Genomic DNA, 13657 nt, shown 5'->3' with positions numbered 1-13657 from the left:
AAAGCACAATGGTTCCGATCATGACACCTTCAAGGTAAGATAACCTATAACTCCTTTGAAGTAATTATAACTTTATAAGAGATTAACGTTCAATACTAGGGGTGTACATGGACCGAGTTGATTTGGATTTTTTAAACACCAAACCAAACTAATTGCGTCGGGTTTTTAAATTTATACACCAAACCAAACCAATAAAATTCGGGTTTTTCAACCTCGGGTTTTCTCGGGTTTTTCGGGTTTTTTTTTCGGAATAGTCTTGATACAAAACATATAACTTTTACTTCAAATATTTCTTTAGTCCTAGTAAGGTACAACTATATAATTAAGGTGTTTCTTAAGAAAATAACACAAAATGTGAGAAGAGTGATGACATTGTATTAAAATATTTAACAAAAGCTAATAAAATCGGTTAAAATAAATATTGCTAATTAACAAGCCATAAAGAAAATGACCATAATCTAAAAATATTAAGTCATGCTAAAATAAGTACGACAAATAAGTATTAATTACATGACAGAGAAAAAAAACTTAAGTTATGTATTTTCACTCTCTAAATCAATTATGCAAAACTAAAGAATAGATATCCAACATTATTGTCATTCCTAATGGTAAATTGAATTTCTTTTGTTAGCATTAGTGTTGAGTTGGTTTTGGTTTGGACTTTATTTGAGTTACTAGCATCCATAGGATATAAAACTTATTGACGTTCAAAATTCTAAGTTCAAGCTTGAATAATATGATAATAGATAAAAAAAAAACTACGAAAAAATTTAAGAAATATTTATAAATTACATTACAAATAAAAAATTTTATGTATAAAATATTTTAAAAATTGAATACATGTAATGTCGGGTTGGTTTGGTTCGGTTTGACTTTTTTTAGTTAAACCAAACCAAACCAATTATGGTCGGTTTTTTTTTTTCAATACCAAACCAAGTCAAACCAAACCACTAGTCGGATTTTTTTCTCGGTTTATCGGTTTGGTGCGATTTGTCGGTTTACTTTGTACACACCTATTCAATACGCTTCACGTCGTGTTGTCAGTCATAGACATTAAAAGAGAATTTTCTTTTAAGTATATGTGATATAATAAGTTTAAGAATGTATTTGTATTTTATGATTAAGAATTTGTCAATTTGATTATGTCCTCCTCTCGCACGCGTGCGTAAACACGTATGTATAATGTCTAGATATTTAAATAATTCTTTTATTTACTTTTTTTTTCCTACATACTTTCGATTACTTTAAATCTTATTTAAAATATATTGATAAAATCAATCTATGTTGATAAAAACGAAAAAGATGTGAAGTTTATGCCTCTCACGTTGAAGCTATCATACTGTGGTAAAATATTACTGAGCTAACCACAATATTAAGAAATCCTAATTTCAATTTTATTCCTATTAAGCTATCATACTGTGGTAATTTACCTGATTTATGTTGTGCACGACTACTCGCAATTTTATTCCTGCATGATTCGTAGGTTGACTTTTTTTGTGATAACTTAAAAGTCCTGTGGGCAATGAATGTCAACTCTTTTATTGTCTTATGTCAACTCCTTTATTGTCTTTTTTGTGACGTTAAAGTTATACTTTCTCCGTTCACTTTTATTTATTCATTATATTAAAAATATATTTAATTCGTCACTTTTTTGTATATCAAGAGAAAAAGCATGTTATATTCTTAATATTAATTACTTATTCCCTAAATTATTTTTCAAGATCTAAGATTAAACATCTATTAATGTGGGTATCAGGTAAATTACCCTATCAATTGTTATTTGTTAAAGGATGTGGAAAGTCCAAACTGGACAAGTAAAAATAAATAGAGGGAGTAACTAATAATTTATGTCATTTGAATTAACTTGGGGGGTAAAAAGTAGAAGTTAATCAAAATTTGGTAAAGGTTCGGTTCAAATACCTAAACTTTAGGGATTAAACTAGCAGTCACTAACCAAAACAAAGTACTTACAAATGAGTTTAGTGTAATTGAACCAAAAATGCATCCAAGGACGTGAATTATTAGTCAATGAAGCTGAAATGGACCATGTGAAATTAGGGTTAAAACCAGAGTAAAGGCAAAAGGAGAAAAAAATGATTAGGGAAATTTCTTCTTTGGTGATCAGAATTAATTGATAGTTGTATTAATGAAAGACAACACACAGCCACTAATTCAGTCAAAGAATGCTTAAACTAATCCAAACACCAGCATTATAAAAACAAATAAGAAAGAAGTTGATCCAAAAATGCATGATGAATAAAATTCATGCATCAAACTTGTATATTAATAACAATGTAGTCATGTTGGCGTGTCTAGAAAGTTCTAACCAAGCAATGTTTTAAAACACAATGGTTCCGATCATGACAACTTCGAGGTAAGATAACCTACAACTCCTTTGAACTAATCATAACCTATAACTCCTTTGAAGTAATTATAACTTTATAAGAGATTAACGTTCAATACATTTCACGCCGTGCTGTCAGTCATATACATTAAAAGAGAATTTTCTTTTAAGTATATGTGATATAATGAGTTTAAGAATGTATTTGTATGTTATGATTGAGAATTTGTCAATTTGATTTTGTCCTCCTCTTGCACGCGTGCGTAAACACTTACGTATAATGTCTAGATATTTAAATAATTCTTTTATTTAATTTTTTTTTTCCTACATACTTTCGATTACTTTAAATCTTATTTAAAATATATTGATAAAATCAATCTATGCTGATAAAAATGAAAAAGATGTGAAGTTTATGCCTCTCACCTTGAAGCTATCATACTATGGTAAAATATTACTGAGCTAACCACAATATTAAGAAATCCTAATTTCAATCTAACGTTTGGTGACATATTCATTTCTACAGGTATCGGCAATAACGTCTGGTAACTAAAAGGTGGCTCCGCCCTTAGATATTGATTTTGACATATTCTAGAAAGTATATCTAAATGTGTAAGGATTTAAGCCTTGATGGTTTTAAAACTAGACACAAAATAGCTATAACACAAATATAAACACGATAATTTGTCAACTAATTCATTCAAGAATAAATTCAAACATACACGTCTTTTTTTGTTTTTAAAAGAGCCTAAACATACGTTTTAAAGCCAAATCCAAGTGGGGCCTAAGAGAAATGTATTTATGTGTCCTCATTTAAACAGCTAGCTGTCAAATATAGACCCAACCACTAGACACAAACCCCTAAAGTTTTAGCCTATTAAAATACATTCGATACTGATAAAAGATACTACAACGAAAATATAAAGGGACACGCAATAAATGCTAACCAAAACATACACTGTCATTATTAACAGAAATAATGGTCAAAAACACACATGAACTATTACTTTTTCATGAGTTTTCTATCTAAACATCAGGTGAACTATCACCAACTATTTGTCAAAAACACACCTCAACTATAAAACTCTCATACCTAATCGTTCAGATAGGAAACTAAAAAAAAAAATGATAGTGCAGGTGAATTTTTTACCATTAATTCTTACTAGTAAGCACTACCGTCAAATTTAAAAGGAGAGAGGGCAGTAATGAGGTACTGCGCGACAGAGAGTAAAATGAAAGCCAAAGTCCTACTGTTATACATTCAAATTTGTTCACGGATACTAGCTCCTGTTTTTTGCTTTCTTAAAAAAATATATAAACCACTTTAGGAATAGTTAGCAACATTAAACATTTCTACTGTTACATTAGAGCATTAACAATGTCACTAGTTTAGAATTATTATATGAATTCAGGAGTAATTGTTAATGAATTCTGCAGAAAATGCAAGCAGTTGAGAGAATTGAACTAAATCGCGCATCCTTTCATTTTCACTGATGAATGTGACTGATCGGTACTATAATAAAAAACACGGTTTATTATTAAGTGCCAACAAAAATAAACATGAGAATTTTTTTCCCATCCCTTAGCTGGAGAGATGTGAGCCAATTAGGCCATGAAAGAGGAAATAAGTGGAATCAAACTGAATGGGTGATAGAGTCGTGTCATTCTCAAATCTGCGCAATTCATCTCCTTTTGAGCACTTAACACCCTTATGTATACAAACAACACACAATTCAATAGTTAGGGACCTTAGGTGGGGTGTGTGTTGGGGTGGGGTGGGGTGGGGCGTGGGGGTGGGGGTAGGGGTGGGCGGTTGTTCATACTTCATACAATAGCACTACTCGCAATTTGCAAAGAATGCACATCCATTATCAAGACGTCGTTCCAAGGTACCAAACAATACAAAAATAAATTGACCAAACAATACAAAGATAAATTGAGCATGGAAAAGAACATAGCTAAAAGACGAAAGATGAACTTGAAGATATCTTTTCAGAAGGATAACACAAAGAAATTTTCTGCAACATCCCTACGTATACTAGACAACCTAATAAAAAGAATTATGTTCTTCATAAGAATATGTACAGAACTAGTCGGTATCTTCCAAGTGCCTCCATATCAACATTTGTATCCAAATAACTGTACTCTTGTCAGTCTATATGGCAGTCCTGACTTGTTCGTCAGCTCATAATGGTTCCGGATATCAGACTTGCCATCCGAGCAGAGTTCCATGCTCAGCCTCGAAACAATTTCCCCACATGGCCAGCCCAGTCCTCTGTCTATCCCGGGCTTCTTTCATGGACTAGTAGTCTTCTTCAAATTCAGGATATCAAACGAGGCAGTAAAGCCAGTATCAGACAAACCAGCTCCAAAATCTCCAGGGTTAGTCTCGGTGGTAAAAATCATCAACAGAAAAGCAATCATAAAGAGTACCCATTTTCCAGCCACAGAGGGCTGTATATTCAGGATCATTTAGCTTTTCTTCTCAATCTCAACGGAAGCAAAGCATATACATTAGAGCTGCTGAATACCTGATGTTAAGCTGCTACGTGCTCTGTTTGAAAAAGGCTCAAACAAGTGAAAATGTTGTACATATCAAGAACTTCAAGTCATCATACGTTTCAAGTATTTACCTTTATAATCTGTCAGCAACAGAACTTGTGGCACGACCGAGAGCTCCCATGCTCAAAATCCCATCAACTCGTTAAATACTCCACCATAATCATCCAGGATCTCTTCCTTTCTAACATACCCTCCCATTCTCTTCATTGACAAGAATTCTTTTTGCCAAACCGTATATTCTGCACATGAAACCAGCTTGACCAGCTTTGTTATCGACCACTGTCCAAGACAGGAGCAAGTCTTTAGGAACAAAAATGTTTCCTTAATGCCATATAGCCTCTTCCATTCTCGCACCACCAAGAAGTCCTTTCAACCAAACCATGTTGCACATGAAATCAGCATGCGTGTATGTCATCAACCAATCTCCTAGCCAGGAGCAAGCCATAACATCAGTAACAAAAAAGGTGGGTCCCTGTGATTTATGGCACATATTAACGGACATCAACTACAGGTCTCTTCTCCCAATTCCAGCTGTATTTTGCCTTCTCTGTATGCCATATTGCCAGGCATCTCTAGATCTATCAGCAGATTGATCAAAATCATCCAATGAATTCTCTAGCGGTGGCTTAGGAGGCCTATAACTTCCATTCCTTACATGTAATGCATTTGGCTTTTCATCATCTTCTGAAGGTGTTCCTGACCTGGACTCCATGTGTGTATCATATATCCGGTGTCGTAACCCAGATCTCAAACCTCGATTATTAGACATCTTAGTCGGTGGAGGTGCATGAGAACCTGCCTTGGGAAGCTGGAAGTCCTTAGGTAAAGTATCCATGTCCATGTAACATTTTCTGGTTTTGGCATCGGCAATCAATGCAGCCCAATCTTCTGATTGCACCAGAGAATTGGCATTTCCCATTACCTGTTAAGAGAACATTATAGAGTAAAGTTACTATTGACTCGTATATTGCTGCTTGGACGAGTAGATTATGGATATAACATTATGAACATAAACGGAGACCGAAGTAACATACCCAAAGAGCTCGTCTTGCACGAGTAAGAGCAACGTTCATTCGCCGTATATCTGCAACAAACCCAACCCCATGGCCTGAGGCGCGCACACATGACATTATAATAACATCACGCTCTTGACCCTGGAAAGCATCCACAGTATTTATGTAAATGTCTTTTCCTTCTTCAGAATTTAAAACATCCCCGAACTCCCTCTGAAGGCATTTAAGTTGCAGCTTGTACGGAGTGATTATACCTACAGTAACTTTCCCAACACCAAGAGATTTACAAGTTTTTTGAAGATGCTCATACAAACGAAGACAGAACTGTGCTTCATGCGTATTCTGATATGAAGCAGATCCACCTCTATGTGATTCCCGACCATGTGTAATGTCATAAAAGATGTAAGGCTTCAGTAAAGGATCCTTGTAATAAACTTCGTCAGGCAGATTCACAACACTTTCACTATCATTAAGGCGACCTTGATAAAAGTACCTAGAAGGAAAATCCCTAATTTGAGGGTGCATCCTGTACTGCACTGATAATAACATAGTTGGGCAGCCTGCTTGCTGAAACCTCTCAAAGAGGCTTCTACTGTACATCAAAGTTCCAGCTGCTTTGCTGATAACCGTAGCAGGAAGCTGCTGGGGATCCCCAACAAGAACGCATCGCGCTGCACCGAGAGAAAGAGGAGGAAGCACTCCTACTTCACTGGCTTGGGCTGCTTCATCAATGACTACCATGTCAAAACCATGGGTAAGACGAGAGAACAATTTCCTCCCACTACTTGAGACAGTTGTGAAAACGATTTCAGCTTCATTGGCAAAACTAGCCTCCAGACTAGCACGAGCTTCCTCCATGTTGAAATTGTTACCACCACGGAACCTACTCTCCAAAATCAGAAGGCGGGACATCTCCACCAGTATTTTATCTCTATTCTCAACAACTGCCGCAAGATTCTGCAAGAGAGTATCTCGATTCTGGTCCCTAGCCATAAGAACATCAGGGTCAACTCCGACAGATCCTTGTGAACGACCAGCAGCAGCAGCAACTGTAAGTTCTCTTTGAAGGCCAGCTATCTGCTGAGACAACTGAGCTTCACGAGCTCTCAACTGGTGCATCCACCCATAAACTTCATCACGACTCTTCATTAAAAGCTGCTCAGTTCTCCGCTCTACAGAAACTGCTTGGGCGGCACGCGTTTGGGAATCTACCCCAACTCGTGCAACATCAGGCCGATAAACTTTCATCTCGCCGTCAATGAATCCACGATCAAGAACACGCGAAAGAAGCTCATCAGTTGCAGCATTTGAAGGAGCACAGACGAGCATTCTAGGTTTTGGGCACAGCTTTGGGAGGGTTCTGAAGAGATTCTGATCCATGCTTAGCAGGACTTCATCAATGGATCCAGTAGCAACATTATCTGAGTTACTCTCGTTATTTTGCTTATAGCTTTCAGGAGCAAGTTTCTTGAGCAATGCTGTGTAATAGTGCTGATACTGAACAAGATGGATGACATTCAGCATTCCCCACACTGTGTGCGTCTTACCTGTACCAGGTGGCCCTTGAACTAGAGTAAAAGGCCATGGATCTTGCCTCTTTGTCATACCATTAGTTCCAGCAGCTGTATGCGTTGCAGCCCATTGGATTGCTCCTAGCTGCGGTCCATTAAAGGTCCTGTGCAAGTGGTCAGTAAAGTTTGGTGTAAAGCAGTCAGGCATTGCAGGTGTCTGCTCTTCGTATTTAGGGAAGTGCTCTGGACTTGGCTGAAGAATTGCATTTTGCATCTACACATAAGAGCATAATTCTTTATTGAAACTGATAACAGGCAGAGAAAACATTTCTAGGGAAGAGCTAGGTTTAAGATATAACCTGCAGATTAAGACGCCGAAATGCATGTAAAGCAACATATTCTCGTTGGGTCGTTGCTAGAGAACCCAGAACAGTCAGAAACCAGATGCCTCTTGGTTGTAGTTTCCACAATATGTGATCACTAACATTATTGCTGAAAGAACAAATACCAAGACATTAGCTCATCAGTCACAGAAGGCGGAAGCAATTAAAAGTCAATCACTGACCTGTTGGCGTCATACGAATCTCCAACATAGAAGTGCAGGATGGCGCCGGTAGGATCTCGAGTATCAATAGGTATGTGTCGCCTCACAGTACCAGCCACACGACCACTGATTTCGGGCTCATCATCATCCCCGAGTGTTGAGGTGCCACTTCTCCGTGATCGGACTGCTGAATTGGTATGAAGTTTAGAAATTTTACTAAAATTAAGAAGAAACCTAGGAATTTGAAATACACACCAAGAAAAAGTCATATAATATCAACCTGATCCAGGACGTGGAGTGGATAGAACTGCTACATCTCCCTCTTTGAATAACCACTTCCAATCACAATCTGGAATGAGGATTACATCATACCATCCTGTGCAGAAGAAATGCAGTGCTGATTAGAAAGGGAGGAAAATAAATTCAACAAGGCCAACCATAATTTCCCTACTCTAAAATTCTGTCTTTAATGTGTGTGTGTGTTTTTCTTTCTTTCAGAGTCCAGCCGTTCTAAAGTAGGCTATATAAACGGACCACCCAAACACTTCTGCTATCCTTGGTACAGTTAAATCTTGTCATGCTTGATACTCAAAAACTAGGAAATTGAAAAAATAATCCTGTAGAGCAGCTCAAAGTGGAGACACGACATTAATTGTCCGACCTCCTTTGTCCAACTGAGTGATGAGGGAGTTAAATAGCTTCCCAAATATGTATTTGGAATAAACAGTTGGTCCTCATATCCAAGTCAAAGGATAAAATAAAATAAATATATAAAGAAAGTTGCCACAATATACCTCTTTCTCGCCGTTCAATGTTTTTAATATGGACCTTCACATGGGTTCCTGTGTCAGCCATCTCCTCCCAAGAACTGTACAACTGTGCCCGGCATTCCTCAAAGAGCAAGGGTTCAAACACCTTAACATACTCTTCCGCAGATTCAAACTGACCAGGTACACACTGAAGCTCTGCTTCATCTACATGAAGAGAAGTTCACCCCTTAATAATACACCATACGATGGCACTTCATGCACCACACCACTTTTTGACATAAGGAAGGCAAATAAGAAATTGGAAAAAAAAATAAAAACTTATGAGGCTCAAGGAGCTGTACAATGCGACTCGCTGCTAAACATGCCTAAAGGTGCTTCAGAGGAGCAATTCAGAGCACCATTAAATAATAAAGTTAGCTAACACAAAAATGTATTCAGAACTTTATCTTGATACATATGAACAGGTTAGTCATGGATAACATGAAAAAATACACTATTAATCATATAGCCAACTTTGAGATGACACAAAAATTCTTCCATCCCACAAGCTATCCTGATGATTGAGGTGCCCACCAGATGAAGCTGGAGGATCCCCTTTGCTATGCATGGGCCTGAGTAATATAAACACCGCCACTTAATAAACTAAAACATTAAATCCTGGCTCACCAAGCATTCCATAGAACAGGACACTAAATATAGGCCACTGAAACAACCTAGAAGAAAGTGGCAGTATAAAACATTTATATTTAGTACACTTGCACCATCATAAAGAAACTGACAGATCATACAAGAAAGAGCGATGTGACAATGTTCAATTGATAAAAGGGTACCAGTTTATAGCCTTCCAATGAAAACAAAAGAAAATTCTATGATCCAGACACTCGAAAAATGAAAAATACAACAGAAAAGAAGTTTAAAGGGATAAACTGATCTAATGACCACTTCAGTACAGTACTACAGTGCCCAGTTGGAAGAACACATACTAGCTTCTTTTGAATAAAACCTAAAGCAAAGATGGATTCCATACTATCTTGTCACAATCATTATTATAGAGCACAAGAAAAAGTGACGGATTTGCGCACCACTCATTCTAACAATATTCTAGGGAAATGCAAAAATTGATCATTAACTAAAGAAATATAAGAAAAGATAAATGCCCATCTCCCGTCACATACCTTACTAGGAACAGTAAGATCAATGCTCTCTATTAAAACTCAAGTTGGAGCCTTATCCAATTAGAAAGCTGGGTACACCCCAAACATAGAATCAACAGGGAAAGGTTTACGCGCTATGTCACATAGCTTAAAAAGCACAGAACAGAATAAAAAGTTCGAGACAGAAGACTAACGAGCAATATTATCAACAAAAGTAACGGTAATAACCACAATGATGAGAATAATAATCAAGTGGAACACAAAAGTACCTGGATGTTGCCAAAACTTCTCGTTTGTCACCTCACGAATAAGGCGTTCTACAGATGTATCTTGACACAGGCTACTTACTATAGGTTGCTTCTTGGATGGAGGTTTTTTGGCACCCAATTTTGGATCCATGGAATTTTGACCGGTCGGAGCAGGCTTCCTACCAGGAAACTGTGAATTTCTGCTTTGTCTCTGATCTGTGGGATGTTTCCAAGAACTCTGTCTAGGCATAAGTGGTGCTTGAGCCTCAGACGTGAGGTCAGTAGAACTACTCATCCGTCTTGGCCGACCTAGAGGTGCTAGGTTCACATCAGCACTGGATTCAGATTTAGAATCATTAGATTCCATTGGCAAGTTTCCTTCATTAGTTGAATCAATTTGTCTAATATCTTTGACAAGTTGCAGACTCTGCTTTTCCCCATTCTTTTCAGGTGGAGGAACGTTACGAGGCTCTTTCACAATACGAGTTGTAACAGGTGGTGGAAAATTTTGCCGCCTAGTAGTACTCTTTTGGGAACCTACCTGCTTAACGTCTTCCAAATCAAGAAACATGGTCTGCCTACTGCGCTTCTTTCCCAGCATTGCTTCCTTCTGATGGTCAATCTTAGGGCGCTTACCAAAATTGTTAGCGCACTTTAATGCATGGCTCGCCTCAGCACCTCTAATCTCTCTATGCTTTGGCACCTGCCCAGAATCCTCCTGACTATCCATGGTGATATCAGCTTTACTACTGGTTTCAGAAATTCTGCCACTATTACTTTTCCTGTCATTTGTATCTCGATCTAATTCTAAAGAGGAAATATTGTAATTTTCACCATTCCGCTTCTCATTATCCTGAGAAGCATTATCAACAGAGCCAACTTTATCACTACTGTTCACCGGCTCAACTGCTGATTTCTCCTCCGGAGCTTTATCAAAATCAGTATTCGACTTATCATTGAAGCCAATATTTTTATATACATCTGTTGAACCCTCTGCATCAGACCATTCACCTTCTTCCTTTTCAGCCACTTGCATATCAAGAGAGTTTAGATCTGGCTGGAGCAAAGCCTTCATTGTATGTTCCTGACTTGACTTAGATAATAAAGCACCACCCGAAGTTGAGGGCCCAGCACTCTTCTGTTCCTCAGGAGCTCTAGATGCCTCTGCACCTTTTGACCGAACAAAGGGCTGAAAACCTGAAACGGAAGAGGCATGGGAAAATGCATGATTGTTTACTATCCCGGGCGGATCAACAGAGGAGGCCAAAAGCTCAGAAGTGTTGGTAATAGAAGAGGGAACTGCTCGCTTAGGCTGGAAACAGAGGACACCATTGTTATCCTGGTCATCCTCAGTAGGGGGTTCATTAAGATCAAACAACAACCTTCCTTTAGAACCCATCTCAAATATAATTGCATATACGCTGAATAAAAAGGACCTTATACCACCACCTTTCACTAATATTTGACTCTCGCACAGCTATTGACAAATATTTTAACCTCTTTATTGCCCAAAGAGCATTAAAAGCATGAAAGACTGCAATTGGGGGGAAGCAACAAACTTGATTAAAGGACAAAAGTCAGAGCATCAAAAACAAAGGTTCGTATTCCACTCTACAACATAAAATTTACATCATCCTCATCTATTTGGAATACTAAAAACAAGTGAATTGCTTTAGTAGCAGTCAGCACTCACAGCTACAGCTGCAATTTCTTAAAACAGGAACGTATAGTTACAGCCTGCATGATCAAATTAATATCTTAATCAGCAATTCCTCTTTCAGCAGAAAATAGCAAAACCAAAAGAAAAAGAACAGACATAAGCTAAGGTTGGGGAGTTAAATTCTTAAATCTTAACGGCTGTTACAGTATCACAAAGATTAACTGTGTCATAATCAAATCAAACAATTAAGAAAAAGCAAAAGAGACTGAAAATTCACTAACAAGTTCAAACCCTAAAAATATGTGCAAGTTCAACTCCTATGCAACCACAACAATAACACGGTGTAATCCCACAAGTGGGGTCTGGGGAGGGTAGTGTGTACGCAGACCATACCCCTTCCTATGCAACACCATGCTAGCAATTACACATGAGCCTCAACAACCAAATACAACGAAAAGCAACTAAAGCGCCAAATGGATAGGAAAATGGGCAACAAGATTAATTAGATTGCACAAATTCCAAATAAAGCAGCAATTTTTTTCAAGATTCATGCCTATATTACACGTGTGATTGTTTCAATCAGTAGATGGTCTATATCCAAATAAATAAAAAATCTGTAAATTAACATTCTTTCATAGCATTCGAAGAGATCTATGGCTTAACAGATAATATATATATATATAACAAACCCTATTCTCAAATCTTTCACCTCTATTAATCTACCAGTACAAACTCATCAAAAATAGCTCCAATAACACATAAACAGTCCATATTTCCACAGTAAAATATACAGTAAGTAATGCATAAAAAACAAATCCAATCAATGTGACAAAACTACACTCAGTACACAATAAATAAATAAATAATACAACTAACAACTAATTACCTAACTAAATCACCCCTAAACAACCTTTAAGATTTGTACCAGATTCAATTTTTACCAATTAGGGTTTCCATAACCAATCAAGAAAACAAATTAATATTACCCCATTTAGTCAATTTACAATACCCAAATTCATATGTGTTCATTCACCCCAGATCAAACCCAATTTAGTCTCTTTTTTTTGGATCTATTTTTCTACAACTTCATTCGATCTATTAGTATTATTACTGTATTATTATTTATTAATTAAATTGTGTGGAGAGATAGAGAGAGAGTAAAGGGAAAAGTACCTCCAAAGAGCACCACGAAATCTAGACAGAGTCAAAGAGAGAGAGAGAGAAAAAAAATTATTAATAAAAATTGTTTATTAACAATTTTTAAACAGGATAATAATAAATTTTTCTCTTATATTTTTGCTATAATTGGTGTGCTTTTGTTTTTGTATGTAAAGAAACAGAGTTTTTTTTTTTTTTGTTTTTGTTTTAGAGAGAGAAAGGAGAGAAAACGAATGCAAGTGAAAAGAAGAGTGTGGGGAGAGCTCTATTTATAGGAAAATAACAAGGCCCATTGTGGGCCCGATCCGAGATAACGGCCGATCACCGTTTATTTTAAATTTCCGGCATATAATTAATCTGACGGCGTCAGTCACTTTTTTTTTTTTTTTTTTTAATTAAACCAAATAATTCTTTGTTTATGTTTTAATAAGAAATATAATATAATAATGGTTTTGGTGTATGTATTTAGCCCTTGAGGTTGTGTTTATTTACATAGTGAAGATGACAGGAAAACCTGTTTGGCCGGTGGAGCTTTGGGGTAAGAGTTGGAGGGTAAATATGACATTTTATATAGTGCTTCGCGTGATTATCTGTCTAGATCTCGTTTAACAGCCGTAAGTAAACGAGACTTGTGTTAAAAATAAATAAAATATATATATATATTAGTTTTTTTTTTTTTTGGACTTTCCAAATAAGATG

At 36.8% G+C, this 13657-nt stretch overlaps 1 protein-coding gene across 5 annotated transcripts; it reads right to left on the bottom strand.

The window, feature by feature from the left end:
- Positions 1-4185: 4185 nt before the first annotated feature.
- On the bottom strand, positions 4186-13200 carry LOC132627460 (uncharacterized). Of its 5 annotated transcripts, none has more exons than XR_009577875.1 (9): positions 12974-13200; positions 10162-11877; positions 8763-8942; positions 8249-8344; positions 7990-8155; positions 7784-7916; positions 5935-7698; positions 4972-5822; positions 4186-4892 (listed from the first exon to the last, which is right to left on the bottom strand). XR_009577875.1 is itself a non-coding variant. In XM_060342809.1 (8 exons), the coding sequence occupies exons 2-8, from the start codon at positions 11537-11539 to the stop codon at positions 5406-5408; spliced, it is 4134 nt and encodes a 1377-aa protein (XP_060198792.1). In that variant the 5' UTR covers positions 11540-11877; positions 12974-13200; the 3' UTR covers positions 4186-5405. The 5 variants fall into 5 exon arrangements, 1 of the variants encoding a protein (XP_060198792.1); XR_009577878.1 differs by having other exon boundaries at positions 7990-8152; XR_009577877.1 differs by having other exon boundaries at positions 10162-11674.
- Between the last annotated feature and the right edge of the window lie 457 nt (positions 13201-13657).

Source organism: Lycium barbarum, chromosome 2 (genome assembly GCF_019175385.1).
Source record: "Lycium barbarum isolate Lr01 chromosome 2, ASM1917538v2, whole genome shotgun sequence".
In the NCBI taxonomy this organism is placed as follows: Eukaryota; Viridiplantae; Streptophyta; class Magnoliopsida; order Solanales; family Solanaceae; genus Lycium; species Lycium barbarum.
The sequence above is the reverse complement of the archived record's forward strand: the minus strand, read 5'-3'. Positions and strand labels throughout refer to the sequence as shown.

What these genes read in the sequence shown, in the direction of transcription:
- LOC132627460 (XM_060342809.1), bottom strand. Translation starts at nt 11,539, where the DNA reads ATGGGTTCTAAAGGAAGGTTGTTGTTTGATCTTAATGAACCCCCTACT. An exon ending in CACTCCACGTCCTGGATCAG is followed by an intron (nt 8,156 to 8,248) that starts GTTGATATTATA and finishes ATACCAATTCAG; the next exon opens with CAGTCCGATCACGGAGAAGT. An exon ending in TTCGGCGTCTTAATCTGCAG is followed by an intron (nt 7,699 to 7,783) that starts GTTATATCTTAA and finishes TCTTATGTGTAG; the next exon opens with ATGCAAAATGCAATTCTTCA.